At 37.2% G+C, this 25,869-nt stretch overlaps 2 protein-coding genes across 3 annotated transcripts; both read left to right on the top strand.

Moving 5' to 3' along the window:
* On the top strand, positions 1-13,218 carry stxbp2 (syntaxin binding protein 2). Its single transcript, XM_084429477.1, has 19 exons — positions 1-100; positions 1,045-1,094; positions 1,205-1,286; positions 1,532-1,608; positions 1,747-1,822; positions 1,936-2,039; positions 2,748-2,902; positions 2,981-3,065; positions 5,357-5,487; positions 5,596-5,703; positions 5,779-5,836; positions 7,712-7,777; positions 7,877-7,957; positions 9,216-9,357; positions 9,451-9,557; positions 10,870-10,968; positions 11,052-11,140; positions 12,020-12,180; positions 12,426-13,218. The coding sequence occupies exons 1-19, from the start codon at positions 64-66 to the stop codon at positions 12,497-12,499; spliced, it is 1,782 nt and encodes a 593-aa protein (XP_084285603.1). The 5' UTR covers positions 1-63; the 3' UTR covers positions 12,500-13,218.
* A 1,431-nt stretch (positions 13,219-14,649) lies between these two features.
* On the top strand, positions 14,650-25,865 carry LOC311305414 (uncharacterized protein). 2 transcript variants are annotated; one of them, XM_084433107.1, is made up of 11 exons: positions 14,650-14,896; positions 15,049-15,172; positions 17,326-17,501; positions 18,381-18,557; positions 18,663-18,783; positions 18,900-19,060; positions 19,887-20,039; positions 21,296-21,437; positions 21,532-21,851; positions 21,958-21,996; positions 25,250-25,865. In XM_084433107.1, the coding sequence occupies exons 1-11, from the start codon at positions 14,870-14,872 to the stop codon at positions 25,655-25,657; spliced, it is 1,848 nt and encodes a 615-aa protein (XP_084289233.1). In that variant the 5' UTR covers positions 14,650-14,869; the 3' UTR covers positions 25,658-25,865. The 2 variants fall into 2 exon arrangements, with proteins under 2 accessions (XP_084289233.1, XP_084289232.1); XM_084433106.1 differs by having other exon boundaries at positions 14,711-14,896; positions 17,323-17,501.
* The last annotated feature ends 4 nt before the right edge of the window (positions 25,866-25,869 follow it).

Below are 25,869 nucleotides of genomic sequence, written 5' to 3' on the forward strand. Positions count from 1 at the left end.
TCAGGGTGTGGAAGAGTCTGCCTTCACAGCCCTGCTGGAGTCTGTCAACAGGGAAGTGTCAAGATGGCCCCGAGTGGACTAAAAGCGCTCGCAAACGAGAGTAAGTTTGATTTAATCTCACAATACGGCCTTTAAAACATCTAACGTTACTGACATTATATATAATAATTAAGAGCTTAAATATTAATATAATACCCTGTCATCTGATATGTAATCATAGCAACAGGTGTACAGTGAGCGCTCAATACGTCATAATGGACCAAACTTCCGTATGAAGCTGCTGAAGTTTTTACAGAAACTTGAACTTTCATTTAGTACAAATTCAGGAAAGTTTAATGACTTTACCCAACACGTTTACTCCTCAGAAATGTCATTTATGTTAATGGAGGGGATAATAGACTTGTTTGTACTGCACGATTTAGAAAGCTATTGTGGTCTTGTGATCAACATCACGCCGGACATTATAAAAACACACAGCAGGAAATGTAAATTTCTCAACACCCTACACAGTATTAATATATTACTATTGCATTTCACCAGAGTTATGTTTTATTTACATTTATCTTACGTCATGTTTCCTTCTTGCCAAATTTGACAAAATAACACTTACTATATTTGGATAAGAAACGAGTCTGCATTTTTTGCAGGCTCCTCTGTACGAAGAAATAAACACATTTCTGAATGTATTTATATATTTACTCACTTACACAAAATAAACTTGAATTAACCAGGCAGGTAATTTAAAGAACCAAATCTTAAAGGGATAGTTCACCCAAAAATTAAATTTCAGTTTTTAATAACTCACCCTCACGTCGTTCTGAACCCGTAAGATCTTCACTCATCTTTGGAACACAAATTAAGGACCGTCAGTTATTTATTTCTTATTTCTGGTAGTCCAGAAAGACATTTAACCTGCTTCAGCAAACGAAAGCTTATCATCATAATACGCATCATCATTGTAAATGCCGTAAATATCCTGATTTTCCATATATCTGTCCTGTATTAAACTCTATACGTGATATACATGATTGCATTTGTCTGTAGAAATCCTCAGTGGCGTCATCAAGAGTGTGAAGAAAGATGGAGAATGGAAGGTAATAATATTAGTAAAATATTGGTACAGTAGACTGAAGTTGTGTAGGCCTAGTTGTTAATCTGTTTGCAAATGACTTTGACTCTGTGTATCTTTGTTGTGTTTATTTAGGTTCTCATCGTGGATCACATCAGTATGCGGATTCTGTCCTCTTGCTGTAAGATGTCTGACATCATGGCGGAGGGCGTTACAAGTGAGTATATCAATTTTTTTTTTAATTCTTTTCTTTCACAAATCAGTTCACTGTTTCACTATGAAACACTTTCCATCTTAAAGTCACCAGTGTCAGATACTAAAGTGTGAATGATGATTTTTTTATTAGCATGTTTTTATTGCGTAATCATGTGTCTGTTACACTTCACTGGTTATCCTATGAACCACTCGGTGCAATCTTGACCTAAGAACACAAGATGTGAGCTGTCCTGTTTTTCTTCACAGTTGTAGAGGACATTAACAAGCGGAGGGAGCCGATCCCCAGTCTGGAGGCCATTTACCTCATCTCCCCTGTGCCAAAGGTGAGCCATCTTTACTAGCACACGTCGTACAGTTGAAGTGTTAATATGTTGCCTAGTGTTGTTAATGTCTCTTTGATCATTTTCGTTAACACTCATGGTCTTAAGCATGTTGAAATGATCTCATATTTGTTTTTCCAGTCAATTCAATCTCTAATCAGTGATTTTCAAAGAGACAGCCTTACATACAAAGCAGCACACATCTTCTTTACAGACAGTAAGGCTATTCATTTCACTATTAGCTTTGCTTCAGCTCGAATACAGTCTGTTTTGGTTGCCTACTCTTGTGTGATCTGGATTTGTGTATTAATTGTATTGTAAATTGTACAGCTTGTCCTGATGGGCTTTTTGCTGAGATCGGGAGGTCGAAGGTTGCCAAGGTCATCAAAACCCTGAAGGAAATCAATGTGGCTTTCATACCGTACGAGTCTCAGGTGCGTGTCAGAATAACAAGCACATACACTACCATACAAAACATTATTCTAATATACTGATTTGCATTTTCTTGTTATTATCAGTGTTGAAAACTGCTTAATAGATTTGTGGAAATGTGATGCAATTTTTCCATTATTCTTTGATTAACAGACATTTTAAAAGATTGGCATTTATTTGAAATAGAAATTTTGTAACATTATAAATGTCTTAACTGTCACTTACACACTATGTTTTTGTCTTACCCTGATTCACTATGGTTGGCCTATTATAGGTGTTTATATTTTAGACCTGACTGGAAGGTTTTTGTGGGAAATTGCGTTCATCCGCACAGCCGAAGCACAACCAAAACAATGTTTGGTAACACTTTAATTTAAGGTGACGTAGTTACACGTTACTACATGTACTTACTATAGTAATAACAGTAAACTATGCATAATTACAAGTAACTAACCATTAACCTAACCTTAACTGTAGCTCTATAGTAAGTACATGTTGTAAATAGAGTAAGTATAATGTAACTACGTCACCTTGAAATAAAGTGTTTTTACGCAGAATGCATGCAGTTTTGTTTTTTAACCTCTAGAGGGCCAAACGTTACATGGTGTGTCTTTTATGCATCCTTGCTAAATAAAAGGATTAGTTTCTTGTTTTAAAAAAAAAAGTAAAATTCTTACTGAGCCCAAACTTTTGAATGGATTTTGTTGCAGGTGTTTTCTCTGGACAACCCTAGTTCCTTCCACACTTTCTACAGCCCAAATCAGACGAATCTAGATGACAGGACCAGGATGATGGAGGCCATGGCCGAGCAGATCGCCACACTCTGTGACACACTGAAGGAATACCCTGCCATCCGCTACCGCCAGTACGTGTCAAGGCTTTGTTTCCTGGTGTAACATGATTAGTTTGAAGTGTAAGTGTAAACCAACTTTGTTTCTCTAAGGGGCCCAAAGGAGAATTTCACCCTGGCTGAGATGGTGATGGACCGTCTGAATGCACATAAAGCAGACAATCCCAGTATGGGAGAGGTGAGATGTTGGCATATATATATATATAATTATAAACGCCTTCTAATATGTTGTCACACAAATACTTTCTTCCGTTTCTTCAATTCAAAGTCACACTTCCTGATTGTTGTATCATTTCTTACTCTGCTTTCTGGACTATTTTCTCTTCTCTCTGTTTTTTTTCTTCCTGTTCTCCAATGCCAGCTGGTATTTTTTCGAGGTTCAGGTGGGTGTCAATGCAAGTCTTGCTTTTGCTGTCTCCTTGTGTTCTGTTACATCTGTGTTCTTGTCGTATTTCTTTTTTTTTTTTTTACTTCTAACCCCTCATCTGTTTTCTCTCTGATCCTGCATTTCATTTGATGAAATTTCACATTATTATTAAATTCAATTCCAGTCACCAGCGCTTGTTCCAAAGCAGCTTTACAGACAATAAAAAAAACAAAGTAGAGAAAATGTGAATAAAAATTGTCCCTTAAGTTAAAATCCTCCGGTGAACTCCCTAGGATGTTGTTTAAATAGATGAGGAAGGAACCAAGACTCCCCTGGCTGACAACACCAGATATTGCGTAAACTGAAACATTTCCAATTTGTTACCGAACAGATTTTTTTAGGTATTGCAACATACTCCCCCGGTTTCACAGACAAGGCTGAAGATAGTCCCAGACTAAAATGCATGTTTGAGCTGTTTTAAATGAAAGAAACTTGCACTGATATATATTAAAAATGTCAAGATTGCCATTGTTTTGTCTCAAGATGAACACCAGTTATGTTTCTTAAATAATATTTTCTAATAATAATAATAATATAATTTTTAAGGCATGTATATTACTTACATATCCTAATTGAACTAAGGCCTAATCCTGGCTTAATCTAAGCTCTGTTTGTGAAACCAGGCCTGTGTGTTTTAAATTGCAATTTAACAATTTCAACTTATCGCCCAACCTTTTATGACGTAAAAACGCTGTTGATAAATATACAGGGAAATAAACAACTAAATAATAAGTTTGTTACATGATTAACACATTTCTAATAAAAATTTGTTAACATATTTTTAATGAAATACAACAAAATCTGTTTCATGGCGGATACGTTTATTTTGGAGCCTGATTATACACTACCATTCAAAAGTTTGGGGTCAGTAAGATTTATTTTTTATTATTTAAAGAAAGAAATTGATAGTTTTATTCATCAAGGATTTATTAAATTAATCAAAAGTGACAATAAATACGTTTATAATGAATGTTATAAAATATTTCTGTTTCCAATAACTGCTGTTGTTTTGAACTTAACAATAATCAAAGAATCCTTAAATCTATCACGGTTTCCACAGAAATAATGAGCAGCACAACTGTTTTCAACATTGATAATAATAATAAATGTTTCTTGAGCATCAAATCATCATTTTAGAATGATTTCTGAAGGATCATGTGACACTGAAGACTGGAGGTTTTCAGTTTTGACATCACAGGAATAAATTACATTTTAGAATGTATTCAAATAGAAAACAGTTATTTTACATTGTAATAATATTACTGTTGATCAAATAATGCAGCCTGGGTGAGCATTAGAGACTCCTTTCAAAAACGTAAAAAAAAGTATTTGTGAAAGAAATTGATAGCTCTAAATATATTAAAAGTGACAGACAAGCAAGTATTAAAGGCACAATATGTAAGATTTTTGGATTAAAATATCCAAAAACCACTGTTATTAATTTTATTGATTTGTGTACTTACATTATCCCAAATGTTTCTAACACCAAAAGTCGCTTTAATACATTGTGTGTTGTATTAGACAGGTGAGCAACTGTTTGGATACATTCATCGACAGAAAACGAATCATTGTTATACAGCTCAACACAGTTAGTCTTTATTTTTTAAATCTCGTTTTCTTGATACACTGCGAGTACCATGTTTTACCATACCTAACATCGATCTAGCTCACTGCAGTGTGTAACAAGTGTTTCATATAGTAGCCGCATAGTAGCGAACACACAGAGTAGCATTATAACATAACTTTACTCAAATGTATCTAAACTGTTACCCCACATATATGACCGGAAGAGGTCGTCTGCGGCATAATAATTGCTCCACTGCTCTCGAGCCGAAATCACGACGTCATCAAGCTACGCTTTTGCTTCGAATAGGCGACCTCCAGCGACAAAAAATGACATAGTGTGCCTTAAGCAGATGTCTGATTAAATCTGACATTGGAACCTGTCTAATATACTGATCCACAACCCTGGTTTGCATGTTCTTTAAATGCTCATTGTAAGGAACTGCAGTTTAACAGCCTGTGTGTTGTTTGACTGACAGGGCACAGATAAAGCTCGCTCCCAGCTGCTTATAGTGGACCGTGGATATGATCCCATCTCTCCAATCCTGCATGAGCTCACCTTTCAGGCCATGGCTTACGATCTGCTGGACATCGAGCAAGACATTTACAAGTGCGTGATTGTCTACCGGTTCCCATTGTAACTTTTGAGCAGTTAATATGACCAGCGATGTATGAAATGATTACTGTTAGTCAGTGAACTGTGGCATGTTGCTGGCAGGTATCAGACGGCAGGGATCGGCGAGGCTCGAGAGAAGGAAGTGTTGCTGGACGAGGACGACGAGTTGTGGGTGCAGCTGCGGCACATGCACATAGCAGATGTCACCAAGTAAGAGCAGATCAACCATCACCTTTCCTGCTTGTCTGATGGGCTTTTGTGCTCACACCTTCTGCTTTGTTTCAGGAAAGTGACGGAGCTGCTGCGCACCTTCTGTGAGAGCAAGAGGATGAACACAGACAAGGTAAACACACATTCTTTGTCCACTATTGATGACGTCACACCGCACTTGATCCAACGTGTTAGTGTTATCTAGAAGTTCAGATGTATTTGCATTGACAATTAAACTTCGTATGATGGTTTAAGTACTAAAATATGGCATCACTTCACACAATAAGGTTCTGTTGGTTAACATTAGTAAATGCATTATGAATAACACAATAACTAACACTTGTTACATATCTTGGTTAAATGTGCAATAGGTGATTCTCTACAGAAATATTTTTTGTTATGCAGGTTGAAAGTAATCACTGTTAAAGGGATACTCCACTTTTTTTGGAAATAGGCTCATTTTACAACTCCCCCAGAGTTAAACAGTTGAGTTTTACCGTTTTCGAATCCATTCAGCCGATCAAGAAACTTTGCTGCCGTACCATGAGTCCAGCAGGCGCAATGATATGACGCAGCGCCTGAAAATAGTCCCCAGCTCGGTAACTTGCAACGTGACCGGGACTAAGTTTGTCTAACCTATTAGACCTATTTTCAGGCGCTGTGTCATATCATTACACCTGCTGCACTCATGGTACGGCAGCAAAGTTTCTTGATTATTACGCAGGAATGAGAGTATAGTTCCTAGCCAAATCAGCCTAGAAAATCGCAACTTTTCATTTTCCGTTGGTCTTAGTGCACGATGTAACTACAGAAGAGTCAAGTTTTAAATAGGAAAAATATCGAAACTCTTTGGTCATTTTTTTGAGAGAGATGCTAATGGTCTTGTCCGATTCAATGATCTATGCTAAGCTATGCTACAAGTGGTACGGCCAGACCCGGAGTTCAGCTGAATGGATTCGAAAACGGTAAAACTCAACTGTTTAACTCTGGGGGAGTTGTAAAATGAGCCTATTTCCAAAAAAAGTGGAGTATCCCTTTAAGCGGTCTATGTTAAGCATCCTAACTCTCTGTGGTGTTTTTAATATGCTTTAAGACAAATCATGTGCAAATTCATCAGTCATTGCTGAGTATTTTCTCCTTAAAACTGCAATGAAAAAAGACAGTCTCAAAAACCCGGTTTGATCCCGCCCCTGTTTCCCACCATCACAAACACGTGACCAATCCTGCACTTTTATCCACTGACTTTCTATGATGTTCAAAGCGTTTCTAAGGATGCAGATTTTTAAAGACGGCTGTCAGACTCTGAAATGGTGAACAGGAACATGGCTTGTGTAACATTAGCAACACGTTATTAGCCGTTTGATAACGTAGTCAAGCAAAAGGCTAATCATATCAATTACCGTTATGTGTCCGTCATTGTAGAGAGCGATACATAAAACACATTATCATTCTGATACATCGACTTGAGTACGAGTCTGTATAATTTGCTCTTCCTCTTCTTCTGAATCAGTTTCTGGTTCAAATATATATGGCTGAATTAAACCAGTATTTCCACTTGCCATTGTGCAGCATTTACTACAGTGAAGTTGAGCGAGTGGATCAGGTAATCTGAGCTGGTGTGAGTGGAGGTGAATTTGCATATTCATTAGACTGCATATACTAAATGAAGCAAGGGTGTAGAGTTACATTCAAGCTATTTAAGTCATGTAGGAATTCTTTGTTCGGGAAAAAAACATTTAAATATGTAATTTTGGTTATCAAAGATGAGTCTTTAAGGGATACAATTATTGACTACAGGGGGACTTTAATATTTGAAGTAAACGACAAGTGCGCATTCAATACAATTAATCGCACTTCTTTTTCACGAGGGTGGTTAACAAACCACATTTTCTAAATAGCAACATTTTTTGAAATCTTGATGGAAAAAGAACAAACAAATTGACTTTTAACTAACGCTCTCTTTTGTACCTGATTCATGCTAAAGTGTCATTGATACGTCTTCCCTCAGGCCAACATCAAAGATCTGTCTCAGATGCTGAAGAAGATGCCACAGTACCAGAAAGAACTAAGCCTGGTACGACTTCTCTCTCACAAAACACAGCTTCCCTTTTTCCCCTGACGCTTGTATATAGTCACGATGACTTCAACGTGTTGTTGTTTGTGATGTCGACAGTACTCCACTCATCTGAACCTCGCTGATGCCTGCATGAAGAAGTTCAAGAACACATTAGACAAGCTCTGTGCGGTGGAGCAGGTCAGTGCCGTCTGCTTTTGTCAGATTCCATCACTATATTTAGCAGTATTATTTCATTTTATGAGTTTAATATCTAATGTTAGTGAAATGTTTTGTGTAGTATATTTTGTGAGGCTACATTTAACCATATGTTCTGATGAAATGCAGTTTATACTGTTTATGTTTATGTTGATTTCAGAAGGTCTGTTGCTATCTTTCACTACTATTTCTAAGCTTCTTATTGTCAATTTATGCAACAGCTTGTGCGCTGAACTTTGATCTGTTGCAATAAAATAATGTACAGGAAGCCATCTCCCCGTTTTATGTATAACAGATGGGCGATTTTTCCTAAGTGCACCGTTCTGTGTGTGGAGGTATTATAAGCAGCTGGTTAATGTCTGGACATGACTGCAGCATATGCCGTTCTTTATGTGCCGTGTTTGTGCACTTGGTGCCTTCTGATGGATAATCTCAACTTCCTCTTGTTTTGATGGACTCACAACTTATATTATTTTATGTAATTGTTATGTAAATATCTGCCTCAACACCTGGGGGTGAAGTTCTGGATATTTTAGCAAAATTTTGTATATAAATAAATAAACAAAGCACAAAAATGACACACAACATTTTTTTCACACAATTGGTAGTGTGGATATGTTTTACCGCGGCAGTAAAATATCAAATGTATAATCTCGCTCCCTTGTTTGCTTTAAATTAACATCGTGAACATCTTATTCTGCTGATTTATTACTAAAAAGCATTGGAAATAGTTTGCCTGATTCATTTGTATGATTTTTATGATTCAAAGATGTTTAAATGAGTTTAACAAACAAATGTGGCCATCAAAACATTCAATATTTTCAATGCGTTTCCATTGTTTTCAGAAGTAATGCAACAAACTGTAAACATACACTACTATTCAAAAGTTTAGAAACTGATCATTTTATTCAGCTAGGATGCGTTACATTGATCAAAAGTGATAGTTAAGACGCATACAATGTTAAAAAATGTTTCTGATTCAAATAAATGTTGTTCTTTTGAAAAAGCAACATTCAACATTGATAATAATAAGAAATGTTTATGATCATATCAGAATGTTTTCTGAAGGATCATGTGACTGAAGACTGGAGTAATTATGCTGAAAATTCAGCTCTATATTACAGGAATAAATTACATCTGAAAATATACTCGAATAAAAAACGCTTGTTTTAAATTGTACAAATATTTCACATTTCAGTCTTTCCTGTTCTCAGAAGTGGTTTTGTGTTTCCCTCCTCAGGACTTGGCCATGGGTTCAGATGCTGAGGGGGAACCGCTCAAAGATGCCATGAAGAGTATCGTCCCCGTTCTGCTCAACACCGAGATCGAACCCTACGACAAAATCCGCATCATACTGCTTTACATTTTCCATAAGAAGAAGGGTATGAACACTCGCATTTGTGTATAACTTTATTGAAAGCTGACAGCTTAAGCTCTGAATTAATTAAGCAGAAGTGACTCATCCTTACACACAGGCATTGGTGAAGAGAACCTCACCAAACTCATCCAGCACGCAAACGTGCAGAAGGACAGTAACATCATCACCAACCTGCAGCTCCTGGGCTGCCCCATCATCGCTGGGGTAAGATGAGACGCTCTAATGTCTGAAAACAGGCCCATGTGCAATGTGTTGTGCTGAATTTATGGGGAAATCTCCAGAATGGATTTAAAACAGAGTCAGACACTGATCACACTGTAGAAATGGCTGTTAAGAGGCAGTCACCTTGTTAGATTTGTTTACTGTGCATTAACTGGAGGACCAGCCTGAAAAAGTAAGATTTAGGATACCATTGCTTCTTTGAAATGTTTTTGTAACTAATACTTTTATTCAGTAATGATGAGAATCATGATTTTTTTGTTTCAAATAGAGATCACGATTCTCCCATGATTCCGAACAGACAACTAAACAAAATAACATGTCATTTACTAGAAGTTCTCAAGTCAAAATTTCTTTCTATAGCACATTTAAAAGTTGGACCAAAGTGCTGTGCAATAAAACATTGAGCATATAAAAAGAAACCATGCAGCATACAAAATATAAACAATTGAAAAAAAAAAGAAAAAAAAAAAGTTTTTATCTAATCAAAAGCCAAAAGTTCTGACAGAATGTTAATTGCTGCAGTCTATTTTAATTTTTTTTTATTAACTTTAAAAATAAAAATAAAAGAATCTGTTTGAATGAATGATTCAATTACTCACTCGTGAACACTTGTTTCATTACTGGGCGAATCAGAATTTTTATAAGAATCTCTTGATTGAATGATTCATTGACAAATACATTTTTAACAGTCACTTGTCGCCACCTACTGGTGTAATGATGGAATTGATGCAATCGTTATTTTGAAATGGCTCTCTCTGGCTCAGCTGCAGCGCAAACGCAAATTTGAATGTTCCGGTGTGGTTTTGTCAAAGATAGACACAGGTGAATCATGGAATAAGAACTTGGATTTTTGATTCAAGATCGCCATCTTATAACGTTTAATCGTGCAACTAAAAAAAAATATATATACTGAAAAATGCTTCACGGTTTCCATAAAAATGTTAAGTGGCACAACTGTATGCAACTTTAATAACAATAAGAAATGTTTCTTGAGCATCAAATCATCATATTATAATGATTTCTGGAGGATCATGTGACACTGAAGACTGGAGTAATGATGCTTTGATCACAGGAATAAATGACATTTCAAAATATTCAAAAAGAAAGTCATTTTAAATAATAATATTTCACAATTATCATTCATGTCTGTAAAATGATGATGTTTCATTCATTTAAAATTCAGTCTTTCCTTGTTCAGGAACATAGGAGCTGTACTGATTTTCTTCATAGGAAACAGCTGCTGAAGATCAGTATGATAACACATTACCAAACTGTTCTCTGTCATGTCTTTTAGGGCACTAATTCTGGTAAGAATCTGCCCGACAGGAAAGAACGCACAGAATCCACATATCAGCTCTCCCGGTGGACGCCCATCCTGAAAGATGTGATGGAGGTCAGGAAACGCTGTGTCCGTAAGATTTTTTATAATCGTGTAAGAATGTAATGATTCTTATTTAAATTCGGCTTGCTCTGCAGAACATCATTGATGACAAGTGTGACAGGAAGCTGTGGCCGTTCCTGTCTGATCCCGCCCCCATCACCACCACCACATCAACTACAGTCAGGTATCAGCACTTCTCACAGCCAATAGATAAGTTGCACACTTGCGGTGCGGGTCAGGAATCAATAGGCACGGGCTGGTCCAGTACCCAAGACTAACTCGGTACCCACTGATAGGCAACTGCTTTCAAGCGGTCCCGTGCTTATTTGTGTTCACGCTCTTCAGTGAACGTCAAAGGTTTCCAGTTACAACGCGATTTGCAGCGACTGAAGTGATTGACAGTTTCAGCCATTAAGGGAGTGCTCTTTGCTCGCTTTATGTATATAATCTATTTGCAATTTTAATAAAAGTTTTATCTTACATGCTGCTAAGAGGATCAACGGCCACGTATACTGCAGTTTCAGGAGAGATGACCGCATTTAAATGCAGAGTGAATCCGCTGAAATGTCCCTGATATTATATGACAGTAAAGGCTCATATTTGCCTAAATGTGCTTTTCATTTATAGAGACCTCTAAGTGTCTGTATAGCCATATGGTGGGATTTGAAAAAACTGCATAATTATGCACATTTGATCAAAAAAATCCTGTATGGACACTGGACAGATCGTTCATGTGTTGTAGGCAAAAGTTTTGTATTGTTCATTCATACCATGTTGGCCTGCGTGTCTATTAGCTTTGCTGGTTAAACAACATGGGTATGCGATCAATCATTTTTTTTAAGCAATCAATCAGTCATTTAAACGAGGAATCGTGACAGGCCTATCTTGTAACGAATGTCACTTCAGTTCTACTGTCTGAGTATGAGACAGAACAACATAATGCAAGCACTGTAAAAGGTTTTGCCACGAGCTCAGCTCCTTCATGCTGATATTGCGAGACATCGGTCTCCTCGACGTCAAATATCGTCGTGTGGTCTGACATTTCTCTTGAACCCTACTCCAGCAGCGCACGGTTTGGACACTGGCACAAGAACAAGTCTGCCACGGAGTACCGCAGCGGCCCTCGCCTCATCATCTTTGTGATTGGCGGCGTGACCCATTCTGAGATGCGCTGTGCTTATGAAGTGACCCGGGCCACCGAGGGCAAGTGGGAGGTTCTGATTGGTAAGAGGAGATGACTTCTGGACTTCAACCCTCCTCCTGGAGACCCACTGTCCTGCAAAGTTTACATCCAACCTGAATTTCACACCAGTGTGATTGTCACGAGAGTCTGATTCGCTGGTTCGAGTGTGTTTGATGAGGCTTGGAGCCAAACTCTCTGGGACAGTGGGTCTCCAAGAGCAGGGTTGAAGATAGCATTAATTGTCTTCAGTGTTGTTTAAAATGTCTAATATGGTTTTCTTCTGCAGGATCATCTCACATTGTCACTCCAACCAGCTTTCTGGATGACCTGAGGGATTTGGACAAGCCTGCAGCCGTTTAGCAGTACATCCCTGAAGAGATTCGTCCCGCTGAACTCCTGTGAAACCTGATACTCTGAAGTTAGGATTCTCTCAAATGACCAGTGAAAAGACCTTTAGATCTAGCTTACTGATTGTTTGCTTTTAAAGTAGTCATTTTAATTACCCAAGCTAAACTGGTGATATATGTATGTGTATATATATTCATGCTGTTGATGACTGATGCTTAATTTAAAAGAAAAATGATATATATTTGAGACGATGATATATGTGAAATTGTTTGAGAACCTGTTGCCAGAGGCTTAAAAATGTGCAGATATAGGGATTAAATCTTGCCTTACACCCTTTGAATATCAGTCGTATCAAGTTCTGATGTGATTTGAAGACTTCTTTGGACCAAATGATCACCCTGGATTCTGAGACATGCTGTACCACCTGCCTTTACTTACTGTCTTACTGCTACTGTAAAGCTGCACAATGTGGGAAAAAAGGAATTAGCAAGATAAGCCTGCTTATGGTACAGTTGTTCATTTCTGATTTCCAGTCAGGTTTTGTGATATTTTCTGAAGGCATGAAGTGTTTTATCTCAGTATAGGTGTCTTTTTGTTTTTCATGCTCTGAACTTGTGCACTTTTTTTTCTTTTACTGTTACGTTATCACATATCGTTGGATGTGGTTCACTGGCTCTTAGTGTCTGTTGTCTATTTGTTAACAATTCTAAATAAATGTTGCTTATACCTCATTCCAGAAAGAGATGCTTGAGCATTGTTGGGGGGTTACGCATTACAAGTAACTCAAATAGATTACTTTTTTCAACTAATAAGTGATGCATTACTTTTAAATTTACAACAAAATATCGCAGTTACTTTTTCAAAAAAGTAATGCAGGTTTCCCATTTATTGACTGACAGCTCTCCTGTCCCCATGTTGAGAGAAATCAGGAGTAAGTGCAGAGGCGTTGTGTGCGCTGTGTGTGAACATGATGATTATTGTAGATCTAGACTAATGTGAGAATTTACTCATATCACTCACACAAAAACAGATTCAGTACTCCTCAAAATGAATGAAAACCGTGAAATGCAAACTCAGAATATTACACAAACATGCAATAGTTATATATGTTAAATAACACAAACCAGTCACATGTCGCACGGGTATATTTGTGGCAATAGCCAACAATACATTGTATGGGTCAAAATTATCGATTTTTCTTTTATGCCAAAAATCATTAGGACATTAAGTAAAAATCATGTTCCATATTTTGTAAATTTCCTATCCTAAATATATAAAACATTTATTTTTGTGAGTGAATTCAGCACAATCACGAACATAAATGGACAACTTTAAAGGTGATTTTCTCAATGTTTCGTTTTTTTTGCACCATCAGATTCCAGATCTTCAAATAGTTGTATCTCGGCCAAATATTGTCCTATTCTAACAAACCATAACATCAGTGGAAAGCTTATTTATTCATCTTAATAATTTGATAAATCTCAATTTAAAAAAATTGACCCATGTGACTGGTTTTGTGGTCCAGGGTCACAAATAGACTTTATGTATTTAATCTCACTTTATTAACCAATGTCTTTGATGCTGACATTCGATGATCTGATTCAACCACACCAATAAGCGAAAATGACTTCAGATTTACATCACATTTGAGTTTCTTTATTTCTTTTATTGCTGAAGTAAGAGTGTTGAATTTTATTTTACTGCATCCTATTCTTCTACAATCCAGAATTCGATAGCATGGTAAAAAATAAAATGCAAACAGCTAATAGGTTGACTTCCTGAAGCTGCAATTTGTATTTTCATTGAAAGTACTTCATTTCAACCATTTGTTAAATAATAATAATTCATTTTTTAAGAGTTTCACGTCCTATTTTTGTACATATTTGCAGCTTAACTTCCTGTAGCTCCACTCTAGGTGAATTTCCTTGAACCGAATCATCCTATGTTTGTTTAAGCCTGCAGGTTTTTAGAAATCCATTAATCATTTCCATAGAGTTACCAACCTAAACACAGACTGATGGTGTCAGGAGGTCTTTATTGGTACTGATACTGATGTCACTGCTCCAATAATTGTCTCCCATGATAAAAGATCATCGCTTCATGATAGAGAGGATTAACTGTTTTTATCTGGGATTAAAGACTGCCCCCATCTAGGTTTCCTAATGGGTGCGGGTTTATATTCAAAGCTTAAGACCTTCTAAAAGCACTCCATCCATCCATCCTGGTAGAGCTTTACTTCAGTCTGGAGAGAGAAGCTTGCCCGCAAGTTTGTACACAAGTACTAGATTGCACTATGACTGAAATTGTAATACTTGTTCTAAAGAAGTATGCATTGATATTTGTATCTTATTAAGAAGAATATACAGATGAAGATTGTAGGAGATGACATCTGTGGCGGACAACATGGAGGTATTTCATATATATATATTTTTTACATTTCTAAACTTTTGAACCTAAATTTTTCTGCTATATTTGATTATTACTTCATTGATATGAATCATGTATGTTTACTACAACCTGTTAAGAATGTTCAAATTGATTGAAATGTTTGGTCTTGGCAGCAAGTTTCAGGGAAACAAGATCAGTTGTTTTCCCTCGTTAGTAACGCTCAGCGTGGAAGATTAGATGAACAGCGCTGCACATTGGGTCCAACAAAACCTCAACAACTTCATGCCAACAGCCCAGGTCAGATGTCTTTGTAATTTTGGTAATGGTAATGATTTTTTTTTTTTTAAATAGGCATCACCCTATTTACACAGTTGATTAATCACAGCACATTTAGACAAATGCTTTTGTATTTCCAGTTTTCTAAAATGCTGTCAAATCGATTAATCACGATTAATCAATTCTAACATAAAAGTTTGTTTATATCATTTATGTGTGTGTGTGTGTATGTATATATATATATATATATATATATATTTACACACACACACACACACACACACACACACATATATATATATATATACATTACACACACACACACACACACACACACACGTATAAACAAAAACTTTCATGTTAGATGCAATTAATCACGATTAATCGATTTGACAGCACTAGATGCAAATGAGGCATTTTTGAATAAATATGAACTAATTCACATAAATTTCCATATCAGAAATATGAACATTGGATAAACCCAGTCAATGGTTTTTACAGAGGGGATTGTGATATCTCTTTTTTTCGGAGCCTCTTAAAGGGACATTATACAACAAAAAAGATTTCAATGCTTTTGCTTTCTCTCACTAAACTTTTGCGTTCCCCCGGGAAAGTTTGCGTTCGTTCTCCAGGAAATGCAAAAGTTTGCGAGTGAACGGAAACGTTTGCCGACAAATACAAATATCTTTGCGAGAGAATACTTAAGTTTGAGAGTTAACGGAAATATCTTTCAGAGAGAACGAGAAGCGAACGGAAAGTTTCTCGGGGAACACAAAGTTTCTCGGGGGAACACAAACATTTTGCGAGCGAACGCAAATAGCATTAAGAGAGAATGCAAAAGTTTGTGAGTGGAAAAGTTTGCGAACAAACGCAAATATCTTTGCAAGAGAATGGAAAAGTTTGCGAGTGAATCGAAAAGTTTGCGAACAAACGCAAATATCTTTGCGAGAGAAAGCAAAAGTTTGTGTGAACGGAAAAGTTTGCGAACAAATACAAATATCTTTGCGAGAGAAAGCAAAAGTTTGTGTGAACGGAAAAGTTTCCGAACAAATACAAATATCTTTGCGAGAGAAAGCAAAAGTTTGTGTGAACGGAAAAGTTTCCGAACAAATACAAATATCTTTGCGAGAGAAAGCAAAAGTTTGTGTGAACGGAAAAGTTTCCGAACAAATACAAATATCTTTGCGAGAGAAAGCAAAAGTTTGTGTGAACGGAAAAGTTTCCGAACAAATACAAATATCTTTGCGAGAGAAAGCAAAAGTTTGTGTGAACGGAAAAGTTTCCGAACAAATACAAATATCTTTACGAGAGAATGCAAAAGTTTGCAAGCAAACGCAAATATCTTTGGGAGAGAATGCAAAAGTTTGCAAGTGAATTGAAAAGTTTGCGAACGAATGCGAATACCTTTTTGCGAGTGAGCAAACAAGTTTACGAATGAACGCAAATATATTTGCAAGAGAATGCAAAAGTTTGCAAGTGAGCGCAAAAGTTTACGAACAAAAGCAAATTTCTTTGCGATCGAATGCAAAAGTTTGCAACTGAGCGGAAAAGTTTATGAACTAACGCAAATTTCTTTGCGATCGAATGCAAAAGTTTGCGAGTGAATGGAAAAGTTTGCGAACAAATGCAAATATCTTTGCGAGCGAATGCAAAGGTTTGCGAGAGAACGGAAAGTTTCTCGGCGAAACCCAAAACATTCATGAGAGAACGCAAAAACATTGACAAATAATTTTTCATCCCGTCTCATATTTTTTTCCTTCACCATGTCCCTTTAGGTTCTCCATAGAACTGAACCACTGCCAGCGATAAATTAATTAGAAAGTGTTTGTCCAAACTCACAACAGGTTTTGCCCAAAAGTTTGCGAATGGACGCAAATATCTTTGCGAGGGAACGTAAAATTTCTCAGGGGAACGCAAAAGTTTTGCGAGAAAATGCAAAAGCTTTGAATTTTTTTTCCCCTCCTATCCCATGTTTCCACCACGTGTCCCTTAGGGGCTCTGTATTGATAGTAATAAAACTTAAAATGTTGGTGTATATAAGTGCTGCTGAAGTGCAGATTTCTGACTGTTGTGGAAGCAAAAACCGAACAGGAAAAGCACAGGTTTTGTCTGTAGTGTCTTGCCTTAAAAGTAACATTTACATGTTCATGTTTCTTTGGACGACACTGCAGCAGATGGCGATGACTTTTTACAGTTCCTGGTCAAGAGTCAGGGCCAACGATTAGATGACCAACGAGTGACGCTTAGTTCATTGCCAGGGATGGAGGCATTCACCATCAGAGATCCGAAAGATGGAAATGTACTGAAGACAAACTTTGATCAGTTTTGCAACATGGTCAGCAGAGCTCACGTGAGTTTTCCAGTGAACTTTGGAGGACATCTGATTAGTAAAACAAAGTTTATTGGAGCATATTTTACAAGAAAATACTGTTTTAGTCTTTCTATTTCAAAATGTCACATTTAATTCCCTACGTTACTTGCCATTTCATTGTAATTATTTGTGAAGTTTACTAGCAATTTCTGAATTTTTTGTATTTATATTTGAAATTTAGTAGCGTTTTATTTTACAGCCCTGTTCTGCATATACATACTATGTACTTATTATAGTATATAACAACTACTTTCAACAAGTACTAACCCTGAACCTACCCATAAACCTAACATTAAAGCTACACTGTGTAGGATTTTCTCCCATCTAGCGGTGAAATTGTTTATGACTACCAACTGAATATTACTTTCTAGCCCCTCCCATTCCGAGGGCGTTTTAACTCCTATGGTGGCCGTATTATTTAAAATCTTCAGTAATCTCCCTCCCCCTCGCATTCGTCACGGTGCCACTGAGTGTAAAAACGCAAAAGGCAAAGCTTGAATTTCCAGGTATGTCCCTCTTTGGCTAATGTATTTTCAAGATGGAGGCGCAACATGGCTGCCGCCATTCGAGCCACTCGCTCGTATGTATTCTAAATGGCAGATTTTACGCTTACGAGAATACTTGATTAGTTGGTAGAAATAATTACACATTAATGAGCACATATCATTTTGAAAGAACAAAGTGTTTTTCGCTAAGAATCAACTTAAAAAAATGACACAGTGTAGCTTTAAGTGCAACTGAAAATTGTTTTCTAGCCTTTTTTTTAAAGTAAATCCTGCAATTTATTTTTGATTGTATATACAGGAGAGATTCGAAAATAACTTTTTTTATCTTCAAATTTCTTAACCGGCAATGTAGAGTTTCAGGAAACAGACCCATCCAAAAAACACCCTGACCCCTGAGGCCCCGGACTCTGTGAGAAGAGTGAGCTACAGTCCTCAACCTCCTGCTGATTCAGACACTTATAACACGCTCAGAACCAGATCAGCCTCATTCAACCCCATATCAGACAAGGACAGAGTGGAAAGTTTTCAAGTGAGTATGAATGCATATATTTACAGTGGCCTCAGATACTTTCTCTCAAAACTTCCTACTTACTTAAAGTACAAAAGCCTGTTGTTCTCGTTCTTAATTCATCAGGGTGAGCAGGACCAGCTGTTGTGTCTAGTTAGTCAAACACAACGTGGACGTATGGATGAACAGCGCTGCTCCATTAACCCCTTATCGCCTTCACCCAGACATATGGAAAACAGCCAGTCAGGTTAGTCTGTAATAATTAAGTTGAATCAAGGTAATAATTCAACAAATGCATTAAAAAGCCAACCAATCAGAGAAGGTTCTTTACTAAGTGCATGTTTGTATACACCCTCTAAACAGATCAAGATGTCGAGAATTTTTTTAAACTAATTTCTAACACCCAAAATCGACGGTTCGATGACCAGCGGGTGACGCTAAAGCCGTTGCCAGGAAAACAAGCACCTCCTGGGATGACAGCTCAGGAATCAGATCAGCTCTTCAACATGGTCTCCAGAATACAGGTGTGTAACGCTTCCGACATTTCAAACGGTTATATAATACGGTTCCAAAGTCTGAAAGAAATTAATGCTTTTATTCAGCAGGCGTGCATTAATTGAAGTATTAAAAGAAGTATTAAAAGAAGTATTATGGTTTTCACTAAAATATAAAGCAGCACAACATTGATAATCAGAAATGTTTCTTGAGCATCAAATCACTATATCAGAATAATTTCTGAAGGATCATGTGACACTGACGACTGGAGTAATGATGCTAAAAATTCTGAATATTTCAAATTTCAAATATTTTTTCAAATAGAAAACAGTTATTTTAAAATTTTATAATATTACTGTTGTTACTGTATATTTGATCAAATAAATGTGGCCTTGGGGAGCAGAAGAAACTTTTTTCAGAAACATTCAAAAATCTGACCGACCCAAAACTTTTGAAAGGTAGTCCATGTTAATGTATTTATCTGTCATTATTTATGCAGCTTAATTCCAATACATAGGCCTACATGCATACATACATACATATTTATTTAATTATGTGGAGAAAGTTTAAAAAAGTGATAGTATATTTTCTTAGTTTATTCAAAATCATGGAAAATGTGATGAAACGACCCCTTTGAGATACATTTGTGAGACTATGCACAGCTCTAATAAGGGCAAGAGCTCAAATATTGGCCAGCAAAAAAGGGCTTATTTTAAGATCTTAATCAACATTTACTAGCGCTCTCCTGTTTCCATAACTGGTACGTGCACAGAAATAGAAACCTGGACAGAATATCATTAATTTAAAAGCACTCCCTGATAACAAGGCACGCTTGTATTATTTTCTCTTTGGCAGGGCTCTCGGATGGATGATCAGTGCTGCTCTGCTCCTAAAATCCAGCTGGGGTCTCCTGCCCCCCCAAAGAAGACTTATTCTCAACCTGTATCCCCGACTAACCCTCCATCTGAATCAACCAGGAGATCAGGATCATTCAGTCCTTCCTCTGAGGTGTTTTATATATATATAGGCCTATATTTAATAATATTTATTTTACTGTATATTTCAAATATTGTATGTTTTATGTATTTCAAATTTCTAAGTTATAGCTCTCAAATTAGTTTGCACCATATTTAGGGTGCGTTTACACGACAACGATGTACTAAAAACGGTAACGTTTTTCCTTTTGGTTTTAGAAAAGTTTTGCGTACAGACGACAACGTTGTCAAAACGATCCCCGTTCACACGAATCCACGGAAAGGAGTAAACATGCTGTATTATTCATGCCAGGCCAGTAGTTGGCGATGTCACTTTGTAAAGAAACACTACCCGCCTATAGACTGAACACGTGATACGCATGCGCATGATGTCACCGGTTTCACAAACTCGTGCTTTTGTAGTTTATACAGAGACAACGGTGTCGTTTTCAAAAACTTGCACTTTGAAACCCGTGTTCAGAGGTTTGTATTTTCAGGCCCCCAAAACACTGACGTGTAAATAAACGGCGAAAATGCATGAAAAGTTTTCAGCTGAAAACAGTGTCGTGTAAACGGCCCCTTTGTGTGAACATTGCAAAAGTGTAGCAAACCTTAGGGTCTCGTTTACACGACACCATTTCCAACAAAAAACTGAAAACTTTTCATGCATTTTGGTCGTTCATTTACACGACAGCGGCATTTTGGGGGCCTGAAAATGCAAACTTTTGAAACCGATACTGTTATCGTCTCTGTGTAAACTACAAAAATGTGAAATTTGTGAAAACGGTGACATCATGCGCATGCGTATCACGTGTTCAGTCTATAGTGTGTGTAGTGTTTCTTTACAAAGTGACATCGCCAACTACTGGCCTGGCATGAATAATACAGTGTTTTAATCGTTTTTGTAGATCCGTGTGAATGGGGATCGTTTTGACAATGTCTGTATGTTTGTACACAAAGGAAATACGTTTCAAGTTCATCTAAGGTAAAAGTTGTTATATTTTTGAAGCCTAATAAATGTAAAAAAAAAAAGCAGATAGATTTTATCTTAATTAATCACAGAAAAAATGTGTTATTAATCTATTGATTTAATCTGTTTTTAATTGATTGACTGCACTAATATATATATATAATAAATATATAAATGTTGTGGGTTCAAAATAAGTCTGTGGTATGCTGTCGGTTACTATAGTTTTTCTTAGGATAGTAAAATATGTCTGTAAAGGTAGAATGCCCCTGAAAATCATAAATTCACATTGATTCATATAGTGTTTTCTTTCTCTGAATCAGGTACAAAATTGTATTGATCAGGACCAGTTTTTGTCCCTGGTGCATCATTCACAACATCGGCGAATGGACGACCAGCGGTGCTCATTTGATCCCTTTAGAAAACCTTCCCCCTCTCCAAATAGCCCGAACGCTAATCCCACAGGTAACTGAAGTCTGCTCGGATAATGATGATTATTAATGACCGAATCATTGCAACTCAGACTTTTCACACTGTACTTCTGGCTTGTTGCATACAGCGGAAGATCCTGAGGACCTTTTCAATCTACTGGCCAACTTTCAAAGAGGACGACTGGATGATCAACGTGTGACACTTGGCGCATTGCCAGGCCTCCAGCCCTCCGGAATAGAGACAAAAAGAGAGACAATTAAAGCAGCACCCCAAATCATGCTGACCCCCGCGTCACCTGCTGCACCAAAGAAAGCTTGTCCCAGTCCGTCCTCTCCCTCTCTGACCGTCTGTGACTCAGACACACCTGGCAGGCCTCCCCCCAGATCGCCCTCATTTTGCCCAGCGTCAGATAGAGAGAGATTACCGTATGATGACATGTCTGCGCAGGTGAGGGACTTCTTTTTTTTCAGCATGTACTGCATCTATTTTTGACTTTGATTCCTGAAAATTGAGCTGAAGTGGTTGATATTAATAGCACATTCTTGTTTTACAGATATCATTTCAAATTTCCATGCGCTTCCCTCCACATCAGGTAAGTGCAGTAAATGACCACGAAACGTGTTTGTCCGAATGAAAGAATATTAAGTGAAAGGTTCTCATTAAAAGTGTGAAACAAGTGAATGTCTGCAAATTACACAAAGTCAGCATAAAAAAAAAATTCACCATATCTACAGTATATTCTAAATGCATTAATTGATCTCATTGTGAACGATTCATCGATGTAAGTGTATTTTTTATAATTCATAATGCCATAACTCAATCTTTTGGTGAAATCGACAGACTTCTCTCTGGTGATGTATGCAGGACTTATCCAATTATTTAATCCGCTTAAACCCCGCCTCTTTTAACGCCCACATCTCAAAATCCAATCAACAATAGAACCAAGTCCCGCCTTACGTCTTATTATTTTTCGATAAATCTAAATAAGTTTCACTCAGATGTATGTCGCAACATAGAAGACAAAGCTGTGTCTATTGATGTTTCATCACAACTTTAATACCTAATACTTACGATATGTAAAATGAAAATTCTGTCAGTATTTAGTAGCCTATAACCTTTATGTAGTTATAAACCCACAACCATAAAAGCACTATAAAAGTAGTCCATACAATACAACCCTTCTGAAGTCATATGATAGATTTGTGTGAGGAACAGACCAAAATATGTCACAATGCGTCAGCTGTTTTTTGTCAGTGGGACCCAAAACTTTCAAGCTCCAAAAAAAGAAACAGAAAAAAGAAAATCATCTGAGTTTTGAATAACATGATGGGGAGGAATTTTCCTTTTTGGGTGAACTATCCTGATGAGTTCAACTAACTTAATGATCTGGTTGCAAACAATGTTCCTTAGTTAAAGGGATAGTTTAGCCACAATTGAAGATTCTGTCATTATTTACTCATCCTCAAGTTGTTCCGAACCTGTATGAGTTTCTTTCTTCTGTTGAACACAAAAGAAGATATTTTGAAGAATGTTTGGAACCAAACAGTTGTTGGGCACCATTGACTTCCATGGTATGGGAAAAATATAGAAGTCAATGGTGCCCAACAACTGTTTGGTTACTGTATATCTTCTTTACTGTTTTATCTTGGTTACAAAATATCTTCCTTTGTGTTCAGGAGAAGAAAGATATTCATTCAGGTTTAGAACAACTTGAGGGTGATTAAATGATGACCGAATTTTCATATTTGGGTGAACAGCTCACTATAAATAATGCATTAATAACGACATCAATTTGGGTCTGTTCCTCAAACAAAGCTGTCATATGGCATCAGAAGACAATATGATATAGAGCAATATAGCACAAGAAATGCTTATAGACCACTTTTATGAGGCTTTTTTTGTAATGTTCATATATAAATATCAAAAATAAAGATGAAAAACCGCACTCTCAAGGTATAATTTCATAAATTTATGAAATTATACCTTGAGAGTGCGGTTTTTCATCTTTATTTTTGATAACTTTTTTACTACTCGCACCAATAAATGATTTGGGAGTTGAGCGCGCCTGTTCTCAACATATATAAATATCACCATCACTACATTGACTGCTGTTGTATGGAAAATACTTTTTATATAAAATAAAATAGCTTTCTATAGGCCACTGTAGTAGGTGGAGTCTTCATGGTAACATTATTTGCCAAAAGCGCTGTTCGTTTCGTTAAAGGAGAACTCCGGTCAATTTTAACATTGAGCTCATTTTTTAGTACATTTGGAGTGCTGTCAGTACAGAGAACAACGACAAAAATCAGTGTTGCCTACACCGTGTTATCCTCTTTTTAAAATTTGCACCCTGTTGACTTCAATGGGGCAATGTTTAAACCTGCTTTTAGCCTCTTAATATCCTTGATGTGTCATTACAAGTGGACAGCCAATGTGAGTGATTCCTTCAGAGTGAACGCGGGTGAATCTGACTGCAGTAGATGTGAAAGATAAGAATAAAAATGATGTTATTTAAGCCAGCGCAAATACCTGTATTTACATCCTGTTTTCGGTCGAAGTCCAAAGTAGTCGATTGTCGAGTTCACGCGCGTGATCATAGGTACTAAACCTATGGGCGTGAACTCGACAATCGACTACTTTGGACTTCGACCGAAAACAGGATGTAAATACAGGTACATTGGCTGTGCACTTGTAATGACACATCAAGGATATTAAGAGGCTAAAAGCAGGTTTAAACATTTAAAGTTTAACTTAACTTCTCCTTTGAGCAAAACTCAAAGTCCCCCTGTGGTGAAAATCAAGGTTTTAATGTTGTTTATATGTCTAGTGGTGTTTTTAATATGCTTTAAGACGAACCATGTGTAAATTCATAAGACAACACCACTGCTGAGTATTTATTAAATCTAAATATAATTTGTGAGAGCCGGGTTACAAAAACAAGTGTCTCACCACTAAAAGCCATGTCCCTAGCACACAATATAATGATCTATTATTCTATGTTAATAGAATTATGAAGTCTATATGAAAGACTTGTGCAGCTGTTGCACTTAACCGTATTTTCCTTTTTGAAGTGATTGCAATCATATTTCAAGCAATTCAAAACCATCATGCTGAACAGTGCGCACTGCATCTGAAGTGTCTCAGCTGAAGGAAGTAATCCATTATTTATCGGCTTTAAGATATTAGCCAAATTTTCTCATCGGGCTGATAACGATAACATTAAAACTGCAGTGAACCAAAGACAGTCTCAAGAAATCGCTGGTGTTTCTGACGTCACAATTTACCTTGTAACCAATCAGGTCAATGTGTGATCGTCAACGAGTGGGTCTCTGAGCTGGTGTGAGTGAGTGGAGGCGGGGCTAATTTACATATTCAAAGAACCGCATATACTAAATGAGGCCAGGGTGTAGAGTTACATTCAAGCTATTTTAAGGCATGAAGATTTTCTTTTTTCAAGGAAAAAACTTTTAAATATGTCATTTTGGTGATCAAAGATGAGTTTTAAGGGATAAAATGATTGACTACAGAGTAAGTACACTTAAGCAAAACTTAGTGCACCTTCAAGGAAGTGCTAGACATGAGCTGATCTTGCAGCTCAGAGTAAACTTAGGACTTAAGTATTGGTTTCCATGTTCAAGATGGCTACTTATTCATGACTGAACATTAATGTCTAAATGCAAGGGTTCTCAACTCAACTGGCCCTCGAGGTCCACTTTTCTGCAGAGTTTTGCTCCAACCCTGATCAAGCTCACCTGCCTACAACTTTCTAGTAATCCTGAAAACACCTCGAAGTCCAAAGTTGAGAACCCCTATAGGTCTAAAGTCTATTTTTGTGTCTCCTTCAGACGCATGGAGTAAACAATCAGCCGTGTACATTCCCTGAAGTTTTCCTCACAATTGAACAACCAGGGGAGACTATAGTGCTTCCTCTCAGCGCTAGGCCTGGCAGACCAATCTCTCTCAATGTGAACCCACCCAGAAACCATCGCTCCAGCTCTCCGTCCCCTCGCCGGTCTCCTGCCAGACAGAAACAATCGAGACCCTCGACTCCACACCCACGGGACACGGCCAGTCCAATCAGCCCACATGAGGACTACTTCTCGCTCATCCAAAGAGTCCACAGCGCTCAGCTGCTGCAGAATAATGGACCCGACAGAGCAGAGCCCAGCAAAGAGGCTAAGAAGGAGAAGGAGAAGGGAAAGAGCAGTGGAAAGAAAGAGAAAAAAGAGGGAAACAAAGAAAAGAGAAAATAAGACGCTTGTTTAATGTATGTGTTTCACATCAGCTGGATGAATGGCAGAGTTACAAATAAGCGAAACATGTTTTTATTTGTGTGTCTGTATTAAGTGAAGGTGTAAATGTGCAATATTCAGATAAATCTGCTGTGATGGATGATCAAATATGCTTGAGCTGCTTCTGTTGTGTTTGACATAAATAAATATATATTTGTGTGTTGCTTTATACC

The sequence above is a fragment of the Rutilus rutilus genome, assembly GCF_951802725.1.
Source record: "Rutilus rutilus genome assembly, chromosome: 1".
Classification (NCBI taxonomy): Eukaryota; Metazoa; Chordata; class Actinopteri; order Cypriniformes; family Leuciscidae; genus Rutilus; species Rutilus rutilus.